Source organism: Pipistrellus hanaki (genome assembly GCF_964339955.1).
Source record: "Pipistrellus hanaki genome assembly, chromosome: 18".
Taxonomy (NCBI): domain Eukaryota; kingdom Metazoa; phylum Chordata; class Mammalia; order Chiroptera; family Vespertilionidae; genus Pipistrellus; species Pipistrellus hanaki.
The window spans coordinates 8466586-8492707 of record NC_140520.1 but is presented as its reverse complement, the minus strand read 5'-3'; the positions used below and the strand labels follow the sequence as shown (position 1 = coordinate 8492707).

At 51.4% G+C, this 26122-nt stretch overlaps 2 protein-coding genes and 1 pseudogene across 4 annotated transcripts in view; all 3 read left to right on the top strand.

Annotated features, from left to right (window-relative positions):
* LOC311612826 (protein S100-A12-like) overlaps positions 1 to 25515 on the top strand; it is a 266221-nt gene extending 240706 nt beyond the window's left edge. The window contains exons 1-3 of one of the 2 annotated variants that reach the window (XM_084866101.1): positions 23879 to 24035; positions 24702 to 24860; positions 25291 to 25515. In XM_084866101.1, the coding sequence (XP_084722227.1) occupies positions 24723 to 24860; positions 25291 to 25431 (279 nt within the window). In that variant the 5' untranslated portion in view covers positions 23879 to 24035; positions 24702 to 24722 and the 3' untranslated portion in view covers positions 25432 to 25515. Of the gene's footprint in view, positions 1 to 23878; positions 24036 to 24701; positions 24861 to 25290 lie in introns of those variants that run through there. The other variant, XM_084866102.1, reaches the window with a different exon arrangement.
* LOC311612824 (protein S100-A15A-like) lies at positions 2241 to 4362 on the top strand (annotated as a pseudogene). Its single transcript has 2 exons — positions 2241 to 2408; positions 4186 to 4362. The product of its transcript is annotated as a protein S100-A15A-like (transcript).
* S100A8 (S100 calcium binding protein A8) lies at positions 10778 to 11298 on the top strand (the record flags this gene model as incomplete). The annotated part of the gene is made up of 2 exons (XM_084866103.1): positions 10778 to 10918; positions 11090 to 11298. 2 exons carry the CDS (start codon positions 10778 to 10780, stop codon positions 11216 to 11218), a joined length of 270 nt encoding a protein of 89 aa, XP_084722229.1. The 3' UTR covers positions 11219 to 11298.
* Positions 25516 to 26122: the final 607 nt, after the last annotated feature.

Genomic DNA, 26122 nt, shown 5'->3' with positions numbered 1-26122 from the left:
AGCTCTGGGCACAGCCTTCCCTGACCTCCAAGAGGCAGAACCACCTGCAGCTCATCTTAAAATTTTACTGTAGTTTCTATAATATTCAGTTAAAATAAAATGTATTTCAAATAGAGTGTAAAATGTTAATAAGCAAAATTATATTTAATAAACTCTAATAAGAAATGTCAGTGCTAAGAAAGAATTAACCTTGAATCGTATGAACCTAACGTAATTTAAATGGCTACTGGCAATGGATTAAAGAACAAATGTTGACATATGCAAATAAATGATCACTATGCACTGGTTAAAAATCAGGCTACATTGACTTAGTGTGTGAGCAGATGTCCACAGCACAGTATTAACGAGAAGACTAATTACCGCACAGCTGTAAGGAGATCAGCACTGTGTATTGGGACAGTGTGTGTGTGTGTGTGTGTGTGTGTGTGTGTGATGGGGGAGGGTTTTTTGTGTGTGTTTTTTTCCCCAGATTGAAAAAAAGGCAGTGTGAAGGAGGTACAATATGAGACCCCAACAAGCTCTGTGTCAAAAATGAATTATTTTTAAGTGATAGATCGTTACCTACCAATTGTCCAAGGTCATATTGGCACACCAAATTCATTAATTAGGTGGCTACTAGGTTGTTTTTAAAAATATATATTTTTTATTGATTTCAGAGAGGAAGGGAGAGAGAGAAACATCAGTGATGAGAATCATTCATTGGCTGCCCCCTGCATACTCCTTACTGGGGTTCAAGCCTGCAACCCAGGCATGTGCCCTGACAGGAATCAAACCTAATTTGAGCCACTAGTTCATAGGTAGACTCTCAAACACTGAGACAACACGGTTTCTAGGTCTTTATTTTCCCTATAGAACTATAGACATTGCTGTGGTAAACACCTACTTGCTTTTTTTTTATATATACCAGATTTATTGCTGTTTAATTACTTTCTTGGGAAAAATTCCCAGGGGAATGATGGCTGAATCTGAGGTATTCAATAAATTAATTCTCTGTGACTGTAGCTTGGCATTGCAAATTGTTTTACCTCTTAGACACGTGGGCCAATTTTATTTTATTTTAGCGTATTGGTGAACCACTTATTTGCCGAGGGAATCATGATGTTGGGTAGATGAAGGCTCACCCTGTAAAGTGGGAAAAGTTTGGCTTCAGTCTTTACCTGTTTCTCTCAAACCTTCAGGGATGTGGAGGCTTAACCTCGGGTTCAATAGCCTGCCCTTTGGCGCCCCCTTCTGGGAGGCTCACTCACCCGCTGCGTGCCCCGCCCAGGGGAGAGGCAGGGCAGGGACAGAAGGGCGGGCTGGCTGGCAGGAAGCTGGAGGTGGGGAGGAGTTCACCTGCCACTCAAAGGCCCAGGCTGTATGAGGCCAACCAGGCCTTTGACCATGCGGTTCCCTCCGTCTGGAAAACTGGTCTCCATGATTCTCCTGCAACAGCATCTTTGCTTCACTCCCACCTGAAAAGCTGCCTCCTGAGGAGGTCTTCCTCAGCTCCCCAGGCAGACGGAGTCCCTTCCTGAGTGCCCAGGGTGCCCGTTTGTGCCACTAAATTAGCAGTGTTCACCGTGTGTGACTGTCCCCTCCGCTCCTTCCCGCCCTGTGAGCTGGCTGTGTGTCCCACCATGTGGCCTGGAGGATCCTGGCACACAGCAGGGCCTCCAGAAATAGTTGTCAGATGAGTGAATGTCCTTCATTCTCTGTGGAGTTTGGGGTTCACTGACTGAGGGAGGATATGCAAGGGGGATGCATTGGAGTTGTGTGTGTAGCCCCACCCAAGCCTGGAGCTGGGAGGGTGAGCTGGGAGGGTGAGCTGGAAGGGTGAGCTGGGAGGGTGAGCTGGGAGCATCAGAGGAGACAGGGAGATGGATGACCTTGTGACCTTGTGTGAGTCTGAGATGTTTCAGATCAGGCTCTGAAGGCAGGTGGGTCCCTGAAACTGGCTGAGTTAATCTTAGGGAGCACGTGCCTGTGATGTCACCTCAGGAATGCAATGAAGGCTCCGCTGTGCTCCCGAAGGCCCTGTGAGGCGTCACAACACCGGCCACCATGACTGGAGGCCCCGAGGATGGGCAGGGAGGGGCCCTGAGACCAGGCCGGCAGGAAGCAAAGGGCAGAGGATGCTTGGGCTGGCCCCGAGAAGGAGCTGCTCTCCCTTCCCAGATTCTCCACTGGCCCCAGCTGCTCCACCTCCACATCTCTGGAAGTGGCCCTTGTCCCGCTGCCATCAGAGGGGCCCCGCTGCCATGACGGACACGCCGGTGGAGGAATCCCTCTTCCAGATCATCCGCAGCTACCACCAGTACGCGGCCCGGGAGGGGGACGTGTAGACCCTGTCCCTAGAGGAGCTGAGGGCCCTGCTCATGGACAACGTGCCCTGCTTTATGGAGAGCCTGGTGCGGGGCCTGGGGCAGGTGGGGCGGGTAGCAGGCGGGTTGTGGGGTTTGACGTGAGGGTTTTGTACAGGGAGCACCTCCCAAAAGTACTGGGACTTAGGCGGGAGGGCCGGGGGAGAGCTGAGGCTGGATCAGCAACCAGAGGGAGGACGGCCCTGGCGGCTTTTCCTCCTGAAACTCCCTGCCTGGCCCCACTCCAGCCCAAGCATCGCAACCCCCGCAGCTCCATCCTAACCCCAAAGCAGGGTGGGGCTCCGCTTGTTTTGCTTCCCCTGAGAACAGTCCTAAACCCTCCCTCTGCCCCTGGGCCCTGCCCCACCTGCCCCTTGAGTCCAGCCCCTTCTCCTGGAGTCTAGCACAGTCTCCTCCTAACCACCTTCAAGGGTAGTAGTTGGGTTAAGACAGTGGTCGGCAAACTGCTACTCAAGAGCCACATGCGGCTCTTTGGCCCCTTGAGTTTTTAGCAAAGGCCAGCTCAGAAGTACCCTAATTAAGTTAATAACACTGTACCTCCTATATAGTTTAAGCTTTAAAAATTTGGCTCTCAAAAGAAATGTCCATTGTTGTCCTGTTGATATTTGGCTCTGTGGACTAATGAGTTTGCCGACCACTGGGCTAAAGGGAGGCCAGGAGGGACTAGGTGTGGGCGGGTAGGAAATGGAGCTTCCCCTCCCCCTCTGGTCCCAGGCCGAGTCTCAGCCCAGCCCAGGGGCCCAGCCCTGACCTCAGGCTGCTCAGCCACCTGCTCAGGCCTGGAATCTTCTCTGCCATCAGGACCAGCCATGTGATTACTTGGCTCCCTGGGGACGGCAAGGCCAACCCGAGTGTCTGCCCTCGGTGCCCGCGGTGCCAGGCCCCCGGGTGACCCAAGGCTGCTGCCTCCAGGACAGGCACCCTAGTCCCTGCAGGCCCCCTGCCTCCCTTTGGGGAGCATCGGAGGAGAGTCTGGTCCTGGGCTTATTGGAGTGCAGCCCCCTGGTCATGGAGGGGGGGCTGGTGACTGTGATTGGTCCCCTGTCTCTAGGGAAACCTTGTCACCTGGGCACGGGGCCCACAGGGCCGGCACCTGGGCACAGGGCAGAGATGGCAGCCTGGCCAGGGGGGCTCCGAGAGGGAAGCCTGGGAGAGCTGCCTGGGCAGGAGGCCTGGGCACTGTGGGGTCAGCCTGCTCTGTGCGGTGCTCCCTCCTCGTGGCCTGTCCCGTCCCCTCATGCACTCTGACCTGACTTCCTCCCTGCCGTCCCTTCCACCTGAATGCTCCTTTGCTCTCCTATGCCGCCCCCAGCCTTGGCCCTCAGGGCCAGTGCTCTGGGACATCCGGACAGCCCAGGGCCTTCCCCCATCCTGCACTTTCCTTAGGACACAGGCCAGTGGCCAGGAACAATCCTGGGCGGATGGCACCCCCTGCGGAAATCTGGCCCACTGGGTGCCGGCCCTGCAATGGTGCTAGAGATGTGGACCTGAGGGGCAGGTGGGTGTGCCTTGGGCAACTCCCCGTGTGCAGCCCTAGGCGGGGCGACTCTGTGAGGTGGATGCTCAGCTGGGGAGACACTCAGAAGCCACCAGCAGAGGGCCAGGCGCCCGGCCCTGCTCAGCCACCAGCCGGTCAGCCAGCCAGCGGCGCCCAGGCTGCACCATCCTTCTGCCCCCTGTGGCCCGGGTCCAGGTGCCCGGCCCCCCTGTGCCCCTAGAGCCACACTCAGTTTCCCCGCCGTTTCCTCCCCAGTGGGCGGTGGAGCCTGAAACTCTGCCAGGGCCCGTGGCTGGGTGCCGGCTGACTCCTTGCCCTCCTCAGGGCCGGAGGAAGCCATATTTCATCTCTGAGCTGTTCCGGGCGGCGGACAAGGACAAGGACAACCAGATCTGCTTCGACGAGTTCCTGTACATCCTGGGCCGGCTGCTGAGGGACTACCACCTGCAGTACCACCGGCAGCTGTGCGCATGCTACTGCGCCCAGCACGGCCTCTACTAGGGGAGCCCAAGTGGAGCTCTGCCGCGCGTGCCTGTGTGCCCAGTGTGTGTGCCCATATGTGTGCATGGGTGTGTGAGGGCACCCGGGAGGGAAGAGAATAAAGCAACTTCACAGCAGTTTCTGGTGTCGCTCTCTTCATGGTTAGGGTGTCAGCGATGGGTCCAGGAGGTTTGGGTCCCCCAAATAGGGGGTCATCTATTTGGGGTGAGTGAGATCCCCTGCCTCCAGGAGCCCCTGTCTGAGGGGGGAGGCAGCCCCTGCTCTCAGCCCCAGTCTGAGAGAGAGGAGCCTTCTCTTTGGGGAGCTGACCCCCTGAAAGGAGATGCTGATCACTCCTTCATTGCACCTCCATGGTGGGACAGGACAGAGGGCAGAGGCACTCGGCGTGGACCCTGGTTTGAAGGTCTCTTGTCTCTGGACGAGAGCCCCAAGGGTCAGCGTGCAAAGGGAAAGTCCAGGACGGGGAGAAGATGATGCTGGCAGTTACCTGGGGGGCGGGGCAGGGCCAGTCTGGGAGGCAGACAGACCTTGAGGTGGATTTGTGCAGTTAAGTCAGAGATGGGACCAGGGCAGAGCCAACAAGCCAGCCTGGGAGGGGGAAGAGCGATGAGTGGCAATTGGGTGACTGTCAATCAGGGAAGTCTTCCTGGAGGAGAGAGGGCTGGGTCTGGTTTTACTAGTAAAACATGATGACAGACATGGCGATACTCCAGCTCAGGGCCACTTGTGACTCAGGACCCCAGTCCTCCCTGGCCCCTGACCCCTCCCGGCTGAGACCGCCCTGCCCTGTCTGTGTTGTCTGTGTTCCTTTCTCTCCCGGGAGCTCAGGAATCGGACCCAGAATCCCTCTGGGAGGGGCTCCTCTGCCTCAGGCCCCCCGAGGGCTCCTCTTGGTGGGTTTCTCTCTGAGGATTGTCTGGGAACCACGTTCTAGTCACTGTGGTAGAAACAATGGGTTTTAAGGGGACATGGGCAGGTGATTGGGGGGCTGGGAGGGGGGTGAGGTGTCATTTAAGGGCCCTGGCTGCTCTCTTTCCTGCTGAGTCTGTGTCACAGAGGCCAGAAGCACTCTGCGGCTGAGTGGGGACCTTTGTGTCTGGTCAGCCAAGCTCTGAAGGGGATTTCCCTGCTGCTCCCTCCCTGATGGGGCCCCATCGCCACCCCTTCCACACTCGCCTTTGGGGACTCAGCTGGGCCCCCACCCACTTCCCTGGGCCTTCCTGCCCTCCCAGGCCTGACCTCCCTGTGTGTGTAGGGTGTGTGTGTGTCCCGCTGCTCTGTGGTGGGGCTGCTGTCTGTGTCCTCCTCCAAGCCAGGGACATGCCTTCCCATCGGCCTATGTCAGTGCACAGTGGGTGGTCAGCCGTGTTGGAGGGAGGAATAGAGGAACCTGATTGGAATCCCCGTGGGCTGAGTCCTCATGTCCAGAGATCCAAGCCATCCCTCCCTGGGCCCAGGGGGATTCTCCCTGCCTGTTTCTTTTGAACTGAGTTGGGTTTCACAGGCCATTGAGGACTAAGGGGCAGCTCAGCCCAGTGCTCCTCGCCTCCTCCTCGCCTTCTGTGGGGGGAGAGGGAGGAGTTTCTTCACGGCCGCCTGCCTATCCTGATTTCGCCAGCCTGTGCCGGCAGGCTCGGGTCTGTTGGGACACACGCAGGAAGGAGCCCTTTCCTGTAAACATGGCAGGTTCTGCCCCCCCAGGTTGCCCCACGGGCCACAGCCTGATTGCGGGCTCTGTCTTCCCCCGATATGCTTGCCCAATTTCCCAGCATCCTCTGCTTTCAGGGCAGCTCAGCCTGGCTCTGGCTCCCCCGAGCCTCCCCAGGCCATCTGTCCGGAGGGGCATCTCTGAGGAGACAGTTCATGGTCTGGGGAGACATGCTCCCCTGACTGGCACGCGATCCTGAGCGGAGCTCATGGCTCCTGCTGCCTGAGTCTCCCTCACTGCATCTGGGGACTGTTTTCCTGAAGCTCTGAGTGAAGAGAGCTGTCCCCACTGGCTCTATTCTCAGGGGGGAAGAGGGGCTTCACAAAAGGGATCTCCTGCCTGGCCACTGTGGCTCAGTGGTTAAGAATCGACTGTGAACCAGGAGGTCACGATTCAATTCCGGTCAAGGGCACATGCCCCAGTTGCCCACTCTGTCCCCAGTAGGGGGCGTGCAGGAGGCAGCTGATCCACAGCTCTCTCAGGGATGCCCAGGGGTAGCCACCAGGTGGTGCCTGGGCTGGGTCAGGAGGGATAAGGAAGACCTGGCTGGCAAAGAGGCATTCCCGGCAGAGGCAGGAAGCAATGTCACAACATGTCATAAGTCACCTCAGTCATTTGATGCACTGAATGTGGTGTCTCCCTGTGGGCCTCCGTTTCCTCATCTGTAAAATGGGAATTAAGGCAGTACACACCTCACAGGATTGTTGTGAGAATTAAGTGGGTCAATGTAAGCAAAGCACTTACAATAGCAAGTGGCACCTGGTAAAAGCACAATAAATATCAGCTATGATTTTTTTTCAGCTACGATTTTGCTATTATTTGTTGTTGTTAGTATTGAGTACTGTTGCTATGATGGTGTGTGCCAGGCACTGCGCTGGGTGCTGGGAAGCAGAGGTGGATGGTCAGTCTGGATCCTCACGGGTTGACAGTCCGGCTGGAGTGTCAGGCACATTCACCGGCAGCTCTGATGCTCTACCCTCACGCAGAGCTTGCTGGCTGCACACTGCTTTTAGCACTTTACACTGTTTTGTGCAAACTTTTTATTGAAACGTTGTACATATTAGGAAAAGCCTACAAACCATAAATATTTTGCATCTATTATTAATCTTTACAACAACACTATGTGGTAGATTCTATTTCCTTTTAGGAGGGAACATTAAAAAATTATTTTTAATTGTGGCAAAATACATAGAACATACAATTTGCCATCTTGGACATTTCGGGGGTAAGTGCATTCATGTTCCATCTCCGGACCTGTGATCTCTCTTCCTGCAACGAAAGCCCTGTATTCTACTCAACAAACAGCTCCCCTCTCCTCCTCCCTCCAGGCCTGGCAACCCCATTCTGTGTTCTGTCTCCATGAATTTGACTACACATCGTATACCTGGAATCACAGAGTACTTGTCTTTCTGTGATTGGCTTATTCACTTAGCACCATGTCTTCAAGGTTCATCATGTTGCAGCTGCATCAGAAGTCCCTCCCTGTTTAAAGGCAGTGTGGTGCTGAAACCGGTTTAGCTCAGTGGATAGAGCGTTGGCCTGTGGACTGAAAGGTCCCAGGTTTGATTCCGGTCAAGGGCATGTATCTTGGTTTGGGGGCACATCCTCATTGGGGGTGTGCAAGAGGCAGCTGATCGATGTTTCTCTCTCATTGATGTTTCTAACTCTCTATCCCTCTTCCTTCCTCTCTGTAAAAAATCAATAAAATATATTTTAAAATAATAAATAGATAGATAGATAAAGGCAGTGTGGTATTCCATTGTATATATACACCACATTTTATTTGCCCATCCATCTGTGGATGGACACTTGAGTTGCTTCCACATTTTTGGCTATTGTGAGTAATGCTGCTAAGAACGTGGGTGTCCGAATATATTTTTGAAACCCTGCTCTCAATTATTTTGGACATATACCAGAAGTGGAATTGCTGGATCGTATGATAATTCTGTTTTTTAATTTAAAAAAAAATGTTTTTATGGATAAGAGAGAGAGAGAGAGAGAGAGAGAGAGAGAGAGAGAGAGAGAGAGGGAGAGAAACATCGATGTGAGAGAGAAACAGATCGGTTACCTCTCATATGCACCCTGAACTGGGTTGGGACCTGCAACCAAGACATGTGCCTTAACTGGGAATCGAACGGTGACCTTTTGGTGCATGGGACAATGGCCAGGCATTTTTAATTTTTTGACAAACCATCATACTGTTTTCCACAGTGGCAGCCTCATTTCATAATCCCACCAGCACTGCACGAGGGTTCCAGTTTCTTCCCATCCTCCCCAATGTGTCTCTGTTTATAGTGATAGCTATGTTCTAGTTGTGCTGGGTATGAGGTGCTATCTTGCTTTGATTTGCATTTTCTGGGTAACCAGTGATCTGGAGTATCTTTTCATGTGCTTATTGACCATTTGGGTGTCTTCTTTGGAGAAATGTCTATTTAAATCCTCCCATTTTTTTTTTTTTTTTCAATCAGATTGTTGTTTTGTTATTGTTGTTGGGCGATAGGAGTTCTTTAGATATTCTGGATATTAACTCCTGTCAGGTATATGATTTGTAAGTATTTTCTCCTATGATGGTTTACTTGAAGAGTTTTAAATCTCTACTTAATAAGTGAGGTAACTACTAGTGAGGCACAAAGAGGGGAGGTTATTGGCCAAGGTTACACAGCACTAGCATTACTGACATGATGAAGCCCAAGGTAATTCCATCTACTTCCCCCAGGAGGCGATGGCGGCCCAGGCCCTGGAGAAGCACAGGGTGAACCCTTGGTGAATGCATGAAGGAAGGAGAGAGGACAGGGGTTTTCCCTGCAGAGTCAAGTCCGTGTCAGATTACACTCAGGAGCCCCAAGCTCCAGGATCCTGTCTGGCCATGACATGCCCATCAGGCCGGACACTCCCTGTGAACCGCTTCGCCCCTCTGCCCTCAGCTTCCGTGTCTGTGCTGGGTGGGTTCCGCGCCCCACCTCCTGACCAGCGTGTTCCGAGGCTCTAAGTAGATTATGTGATTGTGAAGCGCTTTGTAGCGAGAGGAAAGGCATGACGGATCCTCGGGGTCGGAAGCCGGTTAATCTCAGGGGCATTTTGTTGGTTTTGGCAGCAGCTCGCTCCTCCTGAAATTGGGAGTGGGCCCCTCCTCTTCTCCTCTTGGACAGGAAGCACTTCTGGCTTCTCCAGAGACCCCACCCCCACCCCCACCCCACCTCCAGAGGGGGTTCCTCTTCAGCCCAGGCTCCTGGGGTCAGAGGCACACAGCCATGCCCCAGGGGGGAGAAGGGCCCCCGGGTGCTTAGGCAGAGGCTCAGAACCTCATGCACACAGAAGGACCCCAGCCTGCCTTTGTCTCCCCAGGACAATGCACCACAGCTTCACTGGGCAGGAGAGGAGGGGAGAGGAGTGTGGGCAGCAGCAACGAAACTGACTGGCCCTTAGCAGCCTGTCCCTGCGAAGTCCGCCCACCCACCCACCAAACAACAGACCATCGTGGAGTCACCACACCTTTCATTCCTCACATCTGGCCGCAGGGCCAGGGGCCTTCACCTTTTCGGGGTCTCGGACCCTCTAGGGCAGTGTTTCCCAAACTTTTGACATATGTGTACCCTTCTATAATTTTCGTAACGCGGAGTACCCCCCGTACTCATGAGAACGTAGAATTAGGCGCAGCTAAGCACGGTGCAGTGCATATCCCCACCAAACTCTGGTGCAACGTGTACCGCCCCCCCCAAACTCTTCCCGTACCCCTGGGGGTACGCGCACCACACTTTGGGAAACACTGCTCTAGGGAATCTGAGAAAAGCCAGGGAGGAATGTGCTAAGGCACACACTCAGCATGGTGCATCCACTTCCGTCCCATTCAGAGATGGATGGACAGGACACAGGTACCAGGAAACTAGCAACTGGGACAGCGGAGGACTCGGGAGGGGCTCCTGGTCACCCTGGTGGCTTCCTGGTTCCCCTGCTGGGCACTACTGCCCGGGAAAAGCCTTCCTCTTCCCCTTCTTCCTCCCCTGCCCCACCCCGGCCCTCAGAACTGTCCAGGCTGCCTGATTGCCCCATCACCTGCTTAGGAAACCTGAGGCTGTAGCAACCTGGAAGGGAGGAGTTGCCTCGCCCTCCCTCTCGGGCAGGGGCCAAGCCCAGCCGCTATAAAAGGGAGCGTCCGCTCAGCCTGAGCATCTGTCAACTCTGTCAACTGTCAGTGCTGTTTCAGGAAGACCTGGTAAGTGGACTGAGCTGGTGGGCCCCACACTTCGGGCTTCTCTGGGGGAGTCTAGGGGGGTGGGGAGAAGGGAGGGAAAGGAACCAAGATCCAGATCTCCTGGGGAGAAGAGTGAGCCAGCGACAAAGCGAGAGCCAGCCCTCTAGCACTTGTAGGTGAGGGCATGTTCCTTTCTTAAGCTGAGCTTTTCTTGGGCAGAGGGTGAAGGCATGGAGTTGGCAGGTACTGTGTGTGTGTGTGTGTGTGTGTGTGTGTGTGTACCTACTCCCTACCACATTCCACACTCCACACTCTGATCCATTTCATCCTGCCCCTTCTCATCACAGCTAGAGCATCCTCTGGGTCTGGCTATTTGGATGGTGCAGGCCAGGACAAAGCCACTACTTGGGTTACGAGCCTTCTGAGTGTCCCTTTAGTCTTCACCCCACTGGGGGCAGAGGCGCCATCCCCACCCCTGTGCTCCCTTTTCCAGGTGAAGCAACTCCTCGGGCACCATGCTGACGGAACTGGAGAGCACCCTCAACAACTTCATTGAGGTCTACCACCGGTACTCCATGCTGCAAGGGAACGACCACGCCCTCTACAGGGATGACCTGAAGAAACTGCTGGAGGCAGAGTGCCCTCAGTACATGCAGGTGAGGTGTGGCCGGGTGTCCCCTGGCTCTCTGCCTGGCTCTGCTGATGCCCGGGGCCATTGTCTCTCCCCAACCCCACCCTCCACCCCCGCTGACCGGGGAAATGGCCACTCTGCAGCTAGTACTCACTCTGATCTTCACACTCTGCTTCTTCCTCTTCCATCTTGGCAGAAAAAGAGCGCAGACACCTGGTTCAAAGAGCTGGATATCAATGAAGACAATGCCATCAACTTCCACGAGTACCTGACGCTGGTGATAAAGGTGGGCCTGGCTGCCCATGAACAGATCCACAAGGAGTAGCTGCTGGGCCTGGGGCTGCTGGGCCCGGGGCTGGGCCCCTGGACTCGTCCCTCAATGATAATAAAGTGATGGATACCTCAGGCCTCTCTCTCGCATTCCTCTTGTGGAAGGAGGCTCCTTGGGAGGAGGGGGGGGGGTTGGAAAACCCACAGGGACAGAACCAAGCTTCTGTTGCTCCCCCCCCCCCCCCGCACCCCGTCCCTACGCACTATGTCTCATGAACTTTCTGTTCTTGCCATGTGTCTGGTTTCCTCTCCAAATGATTTCCCCCTGAATGATTTCTGAGTCTCTTCTAGCCCTGGCCCCCCGAGTCCCTGGCTCTAGGACTTGGGGTTCTAAAAAGCCCACGACACTGTAGCTAATGGTCTTCCAAATGGTGACATGGAAACAGAGGGATGTAAGGAACACTATTGTTCTCTCAACTAAATATTAATTTCCAGCTAAGTGTCTTAGGTGAGACTCTTGGGAAATTAGGGCAAACACTGCATAGAAGTGTGTTTGTGTGTGTGTGTGTGAGAGAGAGAGAGAGAGAGAGAGAGAGAGAGAGAGAGAGAGAGAGAAAGGGAGAGAGAGAGAGAGACTAATTCTGTGTGTGGTGTGACAGGAGGTGGGTGTTTAGAATTTCAGAGCCCAGCCCTGAACTGGGCTTCTTGCCGCACCTTGGAAGTGTTCTGTGGCCCCCACTGGGGTGAGGAGGCAGCGGTGTTGGTGAGGGAGGTGTACTATGCATATCTGAATGGGACAGAAGTGGATGCATCATGCTGAGTGTGGGCCTCAGCACATTCCTCCCTGGTGTTCCTCAGATTCCCTAGAGCAGTGTTTCCCAAAGTGTGGTACACGTACCCCCAGGGGTACGGGAAGAGTTTGGTGGGGGTACACATTGCACCGGAGTTTGGTGGGAATATGCACTGCACCGTGCTTAGCTGCGCCTAATTCTACGTTCTCATGAGTACGAGGGGTATCAGCGTTACAAAAATTATAGAAGGGGTACACATATGTCAAAAGTTTGGGAAACACTGCCCTAGAGTGTCCGAGACCCCGAAAAGGTGAAAGCCCCTGGCCCTGCGGCCGGACGTGAGGAATGAAAGGTGCGGTGACTCCACGATGGTCTGTTGTTTGGTGGGTGGGTGGGCGGACTTTGCAGGGACAGGCTGCTAAGGGCTAGTCAGTTTCGCTGCTGCTGCCCACATTCTTCTCCCCTCCTCTCCTGCCCAGTGAAGCTGGGGTGCACTGTCCTGGGGAGACTGGGCTGGGGTCCCTCTGTGTGCATGAGGTTCTGAGCCTCTGCCTAAGCACCCAGGGGCCCTTCTCCCCCCTGGGGCATGGCTCTGTGCCTCTGACCCCCAAGAGCTTGGGCTGAAGAGGAACCTCCTCTGGAGAGGTGGGAGGGAGAGACTTACCATTATCAGATTTTGTTTGCCACGGGGGTCTGCTGACTCAGCTCTCTCAGAAGCCATGGGGAAAGTGACAGAGCGCCCCCTTGGCGTTTCACTGTATGTGATGGGCACCGGTTGTGAACCACACATGCCGAAACCGGTTTGGCTCAGTGGATAGAGCGTTGGCCTGCAGACTGAAAGGTCCCAGGTTCGATTCCGGTCAAGGGCAAATATCTTGGTTGTGGGCACATCCCCAGTAGGAGGTAGGCAGGAGGCAGCTGATCGATGTTTCTCTCTCATCGATGTTTCTAACTCTATTCCTCTCCCTCCTCTCTGTAAAAAAATCAATAAAATATATATTTTTTTAAAAAGAATCACATTGATTCTTGAGTTCTCAACAGTTGACCACACTGTCACTGGCCGCCCAGAGAAAGAGGCGGAGGTGAGGGGCCCTCCCTGGAAGGCTCAGGGAGGCCGGGGGCGTGGAGACTGCGGCTTACAAACAGGATTGTGGGCATTACGGGAACCGCTAGGCAGAGTCATACAGGCTGGTAGCCCAGAGCCAGGTGATGTGTGTTCCTGTTTCCCCAGCTACAAAAGAAGAACAGGGAAGTAGGAAGTTGAGAAATAAGTTGTTTAGCAGGAAATCCTGTGCAACATGTGGGCCTACAAAGGAGACCTTGGCTCATCAATTGAGGCAGATCCGGCCACTGAGATTTCCAGGGCCTGGAAGGATGACCTGTCTGAAATCCTGCTTCTTCAGTCAGGTTCTACCCTCCCCCCCATCCCCCCCTCCTCCCCCCGCTCCTGACTCTGGGTCCCTCAGGGTTGTGACCAAAATCCTAAAAGCAGGGGGAAGGTCTAGAATTGGGCGACTGGGTTCTAGCAGCTGAGCAAATGAGCTTATTCCCATGGAAAGGTTGTCCCATGCATTCCTCCACCTGTTGGGGTTCAGATCCAGCCTATCTCTGGGCCTCCTGGCCTGGGAATTCAGCCTGAAATCAAATGGGCTGAAGAGGGTCTGGGCTTCCGCTGGGTCTCAGCGTGAACGGGAAATACCACCTCAGACCCGGAAAAGAAGACAACATGCTGATTGCTTACACCTTTGATCACGGCTGGGGTCTGTCTGAATAGAAGCAAGTGCGGCCACTTGTTAATCTTCCACCACCTGACACTTTTGAGAAATGTCAAAGGTCAACACAGTATATTTGACTAATAAATCCCAGTGGATAAAGCCAGTTTACCTGCTTGATGGAGTAATATGATTGTATAGCCTGGTAGAGATGGTAAACCTCTATCTGTTAGGGTTTTTTTTTTATCACTCTTTTTAAAGTTAAAAGTGTCCTGCAGCTCACTGAAGAGTCTTACTTAGACACACCTTTTCTGGCTGTCTTTATAGATTCTCAAATATTCTTCAAGCTGGTTTAAGCAAACAGACATCTTTACCGATCTTTCATGAATGAATTAAAATAAGAATTTTGACATGGGCCCACTATGTGTGTTGATCATTTTACTTCTTAGCACTAGACTTTGTGACTAGTTTATCTCATTTAATTTTTTGTAACAACTCTAAAAGAGGTCATCTTTCCATTTGTATATGAAGAGAGCTCTTTCTATTTGTATATGAAGAGATTCGGAGAGGTTAAGATAAAATAGCAATCAGTAGCCAAAATGGGTTTGGCTCAGTGGATAGAGTGTCAGCTTATGGACTGAAAGGTCCCAGGTTTGATTCTGGTCAAGGGCATGTACCTTGGTTGCGGGCACATTCCCAGTAGGGGGTTTGCAAAAGGCAGCTGATCGTTGTCTCTATCTCTCTCCCTCCCTCTCTGTAAAAAATCAATTTAAAAAAATATATATATATTGATATATATATATAATATATATATATATATATATATATATATATATATATATATATATATATATATATTTTAAATAGCAAGCAGTAGAGGGAGGGTTAGATCCCAACAGTCAATATGCGAGGTGTGTGCGTGGAGGGTCTCCCTCTGTCAGCCTCTTGGTCCTCACCTCCTGCATGGTCTCTGCCATCCAGGGGCATAAGCAAAGGTCGAAGTTTCCAGAATGAGCTTCTCTCTGGAGCTGACTCACCAGACACAGCTCAAGACTTGAGCTACTGTGGGGTTTTTGGTTTTGTTTTTTTCCTGGTGTGAGCAATCCAACACAACAAGAACATCAGCATTTTGAGTTCTTTAACCTTTTAGGTGTTGTTCCAGTCATAACTTCCCCTTCTTTCTGGGCTGGGGGCAGTTTTAGGAGCTGTAGACATTTCTGTGTAAACAACTCTCGGATTTGCAAAATCACTGTCTGAACGGGCTGCGAAGGCCAGGGGATGGGCCTCTGGCAACTCTTTCAAACCACCTGCCCTCAACTTCTCTAGGCGGACAGCAGCCTCTTTCCTCTTCCTCCTGCTGAACAGGCACAATTAGCAGCAGAAAGCCTGAAGCCCACACGCAGAGCCTCTTCCTCAGCCCAGCCCAGCGAGGGCTCCAATCTGGGGCAGCTCACTCAGAGTCTTCTTTTGCTCTGGCACCCTGATCGGCAAACTCATTAGTCCACAGAGCCAAATATCAACAGGACAAAGATTGGCATTTCTTTTGAGAGCCACATTTTTTCAACTTACACTTCTTCTAACACCACTTCTTCAAAATAGACTCGCCCAGGCCATGGTGTTTTGTGGAAGAGCCACCCTCAAGGGGCCAAAGAGCCCCATGTGGCTAGAGAGCCACAGTTTGCAGACCACAGCTCTAGCACATTTCCCTCCCTGTGCTTTGCAGAGCAAAATATTTAACCAAAACAGGGTGCTCTGGATTTCTTTCCTACTTTTGTCCTAGACCTTTCATGAGGTACATCTATTCAGACCTCACTGTAAATATCACACTTAATGAAGAAATGATAGAGCCCTAGCCAGTTTGGCTCAGAGGATAGAATAATGGCCTGTGGACCAAAGGGTCCCAGGTTCGATTCCAGGTCAAGAGCACGTAACTTGATTGCAGGCTCCTCCCCAGCCTGGGCCCTGCTAGGGGCTCATACAGGAGGCAACCAATTGATGTATTTCTCTCACATCAGTATTACTCTCTGTCTTTCCCTCTCTCTTCCACTCTCCCTAAAAACCATGGGAAAAAAATATCCTTGGGCAAGGATTAACGACAACAACAAAAAGAAATTATAGACATTTCTCTTAATGATGGAAGAAGACACGGTACACCCATTACTACTTCTATTTAGAATTTGTATTGGAGGTCCTGGCCAGCGTTATAAGACACGAACAAATAAATGAGAAGTAATGGGAGCTCTGGAGGCTCTGGTCACATGAATTAAGCGAATACCCTGCTGGGCTCCCCGGTTTCTACAGTTCATTGCCTCCTTCCTTTATCCCTTGTGAATAATAGCTACTCTTGCAGAAGTTTTAGAAATGTGCCCCCAAAATTGAAATTGGTTCTTTTCATGAGGCTAATAATGCCATTACTTGGCGGGGGCGGGGGGGAGACACAAAAAACAAAAAACAAACAAACTGACTTGCTGGCATCTCTTATTTTCTTCTGTGGACTGAATGACTTTCCCATAGCCTGCATCTGGACACCCAGACTTGGGGAAGGAAAGATGCTGCCATACTCTCAGACTCGGAGAAATCAGCTACTCTGAGTCCCTTCCTCTCGGGAAAGGTTTCAGAAATTTAGAAATTCACAGTCTGAGATAGAGACCCCAAAAATCATTTTTCCTGCATGTCCCCTTTCTGCTGTCTATTCTGGGTCTCACAGAGAGTTAGCCTTTCAACACATTTAAGGCATGCTTTCTTTGTCTTATTTTTCCTCCAGAATACCTTGCCAGCCACAGGTGCAGTCCAAAGTCGGGGGCCGGGGGTACCCCATAGGACTCCCTCAAGCTCTCCCCAGACCTTCAGAGCTCCGGACACTCCCACTGGATGGATCTTCTGAAGGAACTCCAAGTCCCAGCCTGGTGCTGGGGCCTAGCCAGGGCCCTTAGCCATTTTCTCAAATGAGGTGTGTGTGTGTGTCTCTCTTTTCCCTCTTGCTTCAGACAGGAGCCTTTCCTTCCCTTCTGGAATGGGCCTCAATAACTCCAATGAAGTCATTGAAGCCCTGTGAATGGCCCTGCCATGACTGGGCCTGGCAAGCCTGCTGGTGCAACATTGGGCCAATGGCAGCACAGATGGCCGCCTAGCGTCTAGGAAATGCCACTGGGGCCACATAACGCCCACAGCTCTGGCACACATCGCGTGGCCTCTGTTCTCACCATGGCTATGGGGGCTCGCCCTACACAAAGCCCACCAGGACCCTGTGAGCGTCTTATGACCCCTCCTCCCTCCTTCCTCTGATGTCTGCCACTTTTCATTTTCTCAGCCACGTTCCAGTCCTCCCTGGAATGCTTGATCCCCTGAGGCCTTCATGTCAACTCCTATCAACCACACTCTCTCCGGGCACCTCCCTTGCCCTGCCATCCTCCCCTAAGGTTGGCTCAGATCTACAGGGTGGCCTCATTCCCAGCACACTCCAACTCAGGCACTGTGGGTCAGGCCCCCTTCTTTGGAAAGAGGGTCAGTGTGTTTAAAAATTCAGGGTGTGAGGCAAAGATGCTAAGAAATCATTCCTGAAGCACACCTGGATGCTCTAAGTGCTTGTCTAGGGGCTCTTCAAAGAATTGAATTGTGTTAGCAAACAAAGAATTCTTTATTTTCCTCCTCTGCTCTCTGGAATGTTCTGTCGATCACACAGATTGTCAGGTGTTTGTTGTTTCATTTCATCTTACATAAATGTAGGTGCCACATACAGTCTGTGCATGTCTCAAAAAGATATGGAATGTGGCCTGGCTGGTGTGGCTCAGTTGGTGCTGACTTGTTGGCCTGTGCACCAAAAGGTCACCAGTTTGATTCCTGGTCATGGCACATGTCCAGGTTTTGGGCTCGATCCCCAGTAGGGGTTGTGCAGAAGGCAGCCAATGGATATTACTTTCTCTCTCTCTCTCTCTTTCTCCCTCTCCCTTCTTCTCTCTAAAATCAGTTTTTAACCTATTTATTAAAATATATAACCTATTTATTAAAATATATATACATAGGATGGCCCTGGCCAGTTTTGCTCAGTGGATAGAGTGTTGGCCTATAGACTCAAGGGTCCCAGGTTCGATTCCAGTCAAGGGCATTTACTTTGGTTGCAGGCACATCCCCAGTAGGAGGTGTGCAGGAGGCAGCTGATGGATGTTTCTCTTTCATCGATGTTTCTAACTCTATCTCCCTCTCCCTCCCTCTCTGTGAAAAATCAATAAAATATATACGGAATGTAATCGTAAAGAAGGGAAACATCAACAAATAAAAAGTAAGCAGCTGCAAGAGCTCTTCAGGCGGTCTCGTCCCTTCTGACTGGATTCCTCCCAGGAAGCGGTGACTCCTGGGTCACTGGGTGCGAAGTTCCAGTCACATAAGATGAAGGTGTTCCAGAGACCTGCAGGTCAGCCTGACACGGGTCACGATACGGGTGTGTGCACTCAACCACTTGGTAAGAGGGTAGCTATCATGCTGAGTGCTCTCACCACAGAAGCAGAGGCCCTCGGGAGCGTAGGAGGCGGTGGCTGTGTTTACTGTTGGGGTGATGGTATCACGGGTGCATGCACATGTCCAAACTCATCCAAGTGGCCCATTAAATGCGTGCAGGGGTTTTTTGTATGTTCATGACACATGAATAAAGCTGTGGAGAGGAGTTGTTTTCTCCCGAGAGGGGAAAAAAGGGGGAAGGAAGCGGTGACTTGGACAGTCTCTGCCACACCTGATTTCCTAAGAGGATTACAGCCTTGCCCCATGTCACTCAGCATTGGTTCAACCTTTGTTCTGGGAGAACAAAGCCGGCAGTAACGCTGAGTCAGCTGGATGGGGGTCCGGACTGTCATTGGGTTAGGATGGAGCCCCATGACACGGATCTCACTTTCCCCGTCAGCTCTCATGCTCCCATCTGTCCAGTGTCTCCTCTTGTGGCCTCCCCGTCCCTGAACGGCCCGAACACCTCGGGGGGCTTGCCTACTGCTCTGAGGGGGGCTGTTCAGTTCCCCGTGTTGGAGGGCGGGGAGCCCGGGTCTCGCTCACCTGTCCCTCTAGAGCAGTTGCATGGACGGTGTGGCTCCTGAAGGCCGGAGGGGCAGGTTTAGGGAGGAACCTAGCCGCTGCTGTGTGGGCCCATGCCCAGGCCTCAGTGCTGCCCTGTGTGGGGCCCTGGGCCCTGGGCCCTGGGACTCTGCTTCTTACAACGATGCTAACCAAGCATGCAGGGGAGTCTGAGGCGTTGAATGCATGTTCCCAGGTTAGGCTTAAACATTTTGTATTTCAGAGGCCTTGGTAACCTGTTCTAGCCTTGGACCTTTGGTGGTGATCATCCTCCTCCAATTTGGTAGCTTTCTCATGGCCAAGGTCGGGGACTGTAGTGGGAGAATGGGGAAGACATGGAGGGATTGGTGTCTCACTTCCTGAAAACCCCGAGGTCCTTCTTGGAAATCCAACCCGTGACTGGCTTTGCATCCCAGAACAACTTTGCATCCCAGAAGACTTCCTTCCCACATCTCCCTGCCCCAAGGCACGAAGATCTTCATTCAGTTGGCTTCCGGCTTGGGGGTAGGGCTGGCGATGTACTTCATTCTCTGCTTTCTAGCTCTGCCACCTCTCTTCCTCTCCCCAACCACCTGGCATCTGCTGGCACTCTGCCTCCCCCCGAGACTGTAAGTTCACTGAGGGCAGGACAGTGTCTGTCCAGCTCATGGTGGCCTCCCCAGTGCCTGCCAGCCAGCGACTAGCAGATATAAAGGGCAAGGAAGTCTGTGCCAGGTGAAGACCCACGCCCCCTTTGCTCCTCACCATTGCTCAGAGGTCCCCAGAGATGGAACCCCTTTGGATCCAGTTTCTTATCCTTTAAAGCACCGTCACCTTCTTTCTCTCCTTGTTGTTGTTGTTGTGTGTTTTTTTGTGTTTTTTTTTAATATATATTTTATTGATTTTTTTTACAGAGAGGAAGAGAGAGGGATAGAGAGTTAGAAACATCCATGAGAGAGAATCATCAATCAGCTGCCTCTTGCACACTCCCTACTGGGGACGTGCCCACAACTAAGGTACATGCCCTTGACCAGAATCGAACCTGGGACCCTTGTGTCCACAGGCCGACGCTCTATCCACTGAGCCAAACCGGTTTTGGCTCTCTCTCCTTGCTTATCTGAGAGTTCATTTCCCTCCTGGGGAGGGTAACGTCAGAGAAGGGGTCTCTGTGAGGGCAGTCTCCAGGCTAACTTGGGGGGTGAACCCTCCCTGGTGGCCTGCGATCCCGCCCCATCTGGTCACCCCGCCCCACCTTAAGTTCTGGTGTGTCCTGCCCCACTGTTTGAGTGTGACTCACAGAGTCCCCTGGTTGCCATGAGTACTTTGTGGGGGGTAATGTTTAATTTTGATATAATGTAATTTGATGTAATTTAGTTTGATAGAATTCCAAACTTACAGAGAAGTTACACGTATGGTACAAGAAACTCCCATAAACCCCCTATTCAGATTTCCCAGCTGGCCCATTGTTTCTTTACATTATGAAAATTGGAAGTTATCTTTTTTTAAAATATACTTTTATTTCAGAGAGGAAGGGAAAGGGAGAGAGAGAGAAACAACAATGGTGAGAAAGAATCATCAATAGGCTGCCTCCCATATGCCCCCACCGGGATCAAGCCTGTAACTTGGGCATGTGCCCTGACTGGGAATCGAACAGTGATCTCCTAGTTCATAAGGTAGATGCTCAACCATTGAACCACACCAGCCAGGCTGAAGTTATCTTGCTATGCTGCCCAGGGTATTTACATGATCGCATTTAGTTTAATTTCAATTTGAAGGTGAAAGTCTGTTTCAAGGATACACATAGTATTTCTAGTTGTGAAAGTGAGTCTATTATCAATGTGGCTCAAAACTTATTTGAAAAGTGTCCTCCTTGTCATGTAGCATGCTCTTACTACTTGTCCATAGTGATTTTAAGTGCAGCAGTAATTTCTGTTTTAGATTTTTAAAAATATATTTTATTGATTTTTTACAGAGAGGAAGGGAAAGGGATAGAGATTTAGAAACATTGATGAGAGAGAAACATCAATCAGCTGCCTCCTGCACACCCCCTACCGGGGATGTGCCCGCAACCAAGGTACATGCCCTTGACCGAAATCGAACCAGGGACCTTTCAGTCCACAGGCCGACGCTCTATCCACTGAGCCAAACCAGTTGGGGCGATTTTAAGTGCAGCAGTCATTTTTGCATGAAGCAGTAGACTATGTTTCAGAGGAAGTTTCAGGTTTACAGAAACATTGTGCAGGAAGTAGTACCCCTATACCCCTTGGCCTTCCCTCTCCCAGCGCCCCTCTGACTGGCACCTTGCATTCGTGTGGTGCATCTGGTCCAATCAAGCCAACATTCATACAACAATTCGGTAACAACTAAAGTCCACAGTCCACAGCGTGACTCACTCTTTGCACCGCACATCTGAGGGTTTTGACAAATGCCAGATGGCTTGTGTTCTCCACTGGAGTGTCATCTCCATCCAACTGTCAACAGGGAGTTGCCCATCCTTTTCAGCCTTTCTGCACAGTCCCACCCTTGAGCAGTTTCTGTCAAGTGGGAGCGGCAGGGCCAGTCCGGGTGACAGCCAGGCCACAGGTCTCAGGAATCCTCCCTTCCCCCCGACCCGCCCACCCCAGCAGCGGGACACTCACCGTGGGGCTGGAGGGAGCATCCCCGGGGCCTGAGCTTTCCCCAGGGGGCCTGTCCTGCCTTTTCATCGGGTGCAGATGGAAGGAGGGGGGAAGGTCAAGGCAAGTGGCATGATTCTACGTGCCAGGACCTGTGCCAGGTGCCCGCTGTGTGTTTGCTTCCTTGTTTCCCCGGAGGTCTCGCTGGGTGGCACAGATGGTGGGCTGGTGCCCAGGGGGCCGAGGGCAGCTTCCACAGGGGGAAGACCAGCATGCAGGCCTCTCCACCGGGGACCACTGTCAGGACACAGAGGAGGAAGGTCGCTTGTAGGAGACTCGCAGTGGCCAGGCCCCCAGTAGGCAGGCTCTGACTCACCTATATGCTAGCCGGTCTGAATGATCCACATCTGTGATCGGTGGGTAAGGGCAAAAGTAGAATTGAAACGTTGTACTTCATGGTTTCTGAGCATTTTCTCACATTTTCTCCCAGCTGGGCCTCATTGCAATTCTGGGAACTAGATGAGGCCAGTGAGATGACCACACACATGAAGAAAGGGGCTCACAGATGCCAAGGGCTTGCCCAAGGGCACAGAACGGACCCCCATTCCCATCCCCAAAGCAGCCTTGCCTTAGACCCCATCCCAGTGTGGGATCCGGGTTCCAATCTGGGCCTGAACCCCACTCAGTCCTCCCCACCTGGGTCCTGTGAGATGAATTCTCTGTGTTGTGATTTAGGAAGGTGTCTGAGCCCATCGAATACCACATTCCAAGAGGGCATCACGGAATTTGTGCGGCTCTGACCCTGAACCTAGGGACTTTCCATGTAGGCGTGGAGGTGGGGAGTGGTGGGAGTCCATCAAGGAAAGAATTCTTTAAAGGCTAATCAAGAGTTGACTGCATTAGGGAGGAAACAGGAGGAAAAAGAAAAAAAAAAAAAAAAAAAAAGCAGGGTCTGAGAAGAGTCTCTGCATCTACCAAAAATTATGAGCAGGTATTAATTTTTTCAATAACTAAAAAGCATAATTCTTATTTTAGGAGGAAAATGGCAACAATGGCAGAGGTTGTGAGAGTAAACAAATTAGGGTTTGGCACTTTAAAAAGTTACTTAGCACCCTAACCGGTTTGGCTCAGTGGATTGAGCGTCAGCCTGCAGACTGAAGGGTCCCAGGTTTGATTCTGGTCAAGGGCATGTACCTTGGTTGTGGGTACATCCCCACTAGGAGGTGTGCAGGAGGCAGCTGATCAGTGTTTCTCTCTCATCGATGTTTCTAACTCTCTGTCCCTCTCCCTTCCTCTCTATAAAAAATCAATTTATATTGATATATAAATCAAATATATTTTTTTAAAAGTTTCTTAGCCTTTCTATACTCATTTCCTTCATCTGCAGAATGGGCACACTATGAGAACTAAGTGCCCTCTGGAGAACTAGGGGAAGGTGGTGTCAACCAGTGTCTGGCATGTCGTGAATGTTCAGTACATTCAACAACACATAGCCTTTATTTTTTTAGAAGCATTTTATTTATTTTTTAACTTTTATTATTATTAATTATTATTATTATTCCTCAACTGAGGATATTTTTTTCCATTATTTTTAGAGAGAGTGGAAGGGAGGGGGAGAGACAGAGAGAAACTTCGATGAGAGAGAGACACATTGATTGGTTGCCTCCTGCACGGGATTGAGCCTGTAACTGAGGTAAGTGCCCTTGACCAGAATCAAACTGGGACCCTTCAGTTCGTAGGCTGACACTCCACTGAGCCAAACTGGCCAGGGCTTTTATTTTATTTTATTTTATTTTATTTTATTTTATTTTTTTAAAATATATTTTATTGATTTTTTAACAGAGAGGAAGAGAAAGGGATAGAGAGTTAGAAACGCCGAGAGAGAGATTTTGATCAGCTGCCTCTTGCACATCCCTTCCTGGGGATGTGCCCGCAACCAAGGTACATGTCCTTGACCAGAATCAAACCTGGGACCCTTCAGTCTGCAGGCCAATGCTCTATCCACTGAACCAAACCAGTTTCAGCCGGCCAGGGCTTTTAGAAGCATTTTCTATCTAGGCGAAAACTGAGAAGACAATATAGGCAGTTCCCATAGGCCTGTACACATCTCCCTTCTTGTGAACATGCCATGTGCATCTGGTACATTTGTTACAATGAGTGAGCTGCTCTTGGTATATTATTATGAACTACTTTATTTGGATTTCCTGAGTTTTAAACCAGCATTTCGTACTTTATTTGGATTTCCTGAGTTTTAAACCAGCATCCCTTTTCTGTGTCAGGATTGCATGCTCACTTCGTTTTTATCATTTTGGGGTTAAAAGACCTAGCAAATGCCTCTCCCAGTCCTTCCTTTTCAGGTAGGAGCCACCCAGGCAGTGAAACGTGCTCCCCTGGCCTGCTATGAGGAAGCAGGGGACTGAGTTAGAGCTGAAGGCTGGGTCCTGCACGTGTGTGGGTGTGTGCGTATGGGGTGCGGTTGGAAGTTCTGTTTCGGGCTGAGCAGGGGCGTGATGGGTACAACTTGAGCTTCGCCACCAGTTTGAACCTTGTATTGAGCAACAGAATGTGTACCAGCTATTGCCTCAAGGCGGATGAATCAGAGAAGTTTCCTCACTTGCGGTCAAAGAGGAAGCTCCAGGAGTTATAAAAACCTTCCCGGCTGGACGGTCCTCACCTGCTGACTTCTCGCTAGAGCTACATACGCCTGTGCATTGAGGGTAAGTGTCCTTTCCTTGCTGGGCCTTCGAGGTCCTCAGAGTGGCGACAGCAGGGGGCCACGTTGCAGGCTGTTAGAAGCCACAACCTTCCACTTGCTGGAGCTCCTCTGGGCTGACCACATTAACAATTTTTTTTTCATTTAAGTTTTATTTTTCAATTACAGTTGACATGCAATATTAGTTAGACATTTATGTGCCTTATGGAGTAAAGAGCTGACTGCATTTTGGACCTGCTGAGCGAGGTGGACCCAGTCTCAGGACTTAAGGATGAGCTAGGGAAACCCAGTCTCAGGACTTGGGATGGCAAAGGTGGGCGGGCTGGTGAGTGTCTATAAAGGACCAGTGGCCTTTCACTTGGGGAAAAGGAACAGCCTGGGGAACCACAGAACCCTTCCCAGCTGAGCTTGAGTGAGCAGCACCCTCTGGTCCTACTCTCCAGGAGTTACAGGGACATGGGCCATTGTGGCAGTTGAGGCTGATTAGTTTCAATGTTAGATGGTATTAGATGTCCTCCCTCATCCAACCCACAGATGAAGAGCAGAGAGATCACAGTGCAGATGCAGGGGGAAGCCATCCCTTGTTGAAACTGTTTGATGCAGAAAGAGAAGGGAGAGGGGGTCGGTGGGGTGGGAGAGGAACTGTCCTAGACCGCCTTGTCTCCTGAAGGTTAACGAGAGGCTTGAGAAGATGACTAAGCTGGAAGACCACCTGGAGGGAATCATCAATGTCTTCCACCAGTACTCAGCCCGCGTGGGGGATTTTGACACCCTCACCAAGCGTGAGCTGAAGCAGCTGATCACAAAGGAACTTCTCAACACCATCAAGGTGGGTGACGCCCATCATGGTGAACTTCCCCCCAACTCCCTTCACATTGAGGACAGTGGCAAGGACTAGATGATGGAGAAACAAGGAGTTGGGTGGGTTCAGCCCCAATTTCAGACCCAAGGAAGCTCTCCCCCTGCTGGGGGGGGGGGGGGGGAAAGGGCCCCACCTTCCTCTCTGGGTTAACTCACTCTGTCCGCTTGGGCAAAGGGGCTGGATTAGTGAACTACAGAGAACCTTCCAGGACAAGACGTGTGTGATTCTAGGATGGCTCATGACGGTTGCCTCTCTCTGCCTTCTGTTTTGTAACATGGGATTTTCCAACATGGTTTTGGCCGATGAATGCATGTCCCTGGGCCTCCCTAAGTGGAGCTCTGAGGATGAGAAAGGGGGAGGGTCTAAGCTCCCTGTGTCTGCTGTCCCCTTCTCCTAGAACACCAAAGATCAAGCCACCATTGACAAAATATTCCAAGAACTGGATGCTGATCGAGACGGACAGGTCACCTTTAATGAATTCATTGTCCTGGTGGCCAGGGTGCTGGAGACCGCCCATGACAATATCCACAAAGAATAAGCAGCGCTGAGTGGCTTTTCCCCAGCAACGTCTGCAAGAAGAACGGCGGGAAATGAGAGTGAATAAATGTACTCTTGAAAAGTTCTTAACCGTGTCTGTGCACTTCTTTTCCTTCCCTGTCCGTGGCTTTCAAACTTGATGACAACTTACCCCTGCTATTCTGACAGGCCTCATTGAGACCCTTGAGGCCCCCTTCTCTGTTCATTTGTTCACCACCTATTTATTAAATGTGTGCCACGTATGCATTTATTCATTCGTTCTACAAATATTCTATGATAGCCAGAGACCAAAGACACAAAGTTTCTGTCCTCTTGGGGCTTGCATTCTAGTGGGGATGGGATAGAAAATAAATAGACAAACAAATGGGGTGAGGGAGGGGATGGGGAGTGTGATGGGAGTACATCAAGGAAACTTGCGGGCATATAGATTGTGACACACTGGTAGGTAATGGTAGGTGATATGAAGAAAGCTAAAGTGGGGAAGTAAGATTGGGGGAGGAAGTAAGATTGATGCATGTGAGCAGAAATCTGAGAGACAGGAAGGAGAGCAGCATGCAGCTACCTGGGATCCAAGAGTTCCTGGCAGAGCAGCCAGGGCCCTGGGGTGAACATATGTTTGGCTTGCTCAGAGAACACTACGAAAGGCAACGTACAGGGGCTGAGATGGGGGTGGTGGAAGGTGTGCGCCTACA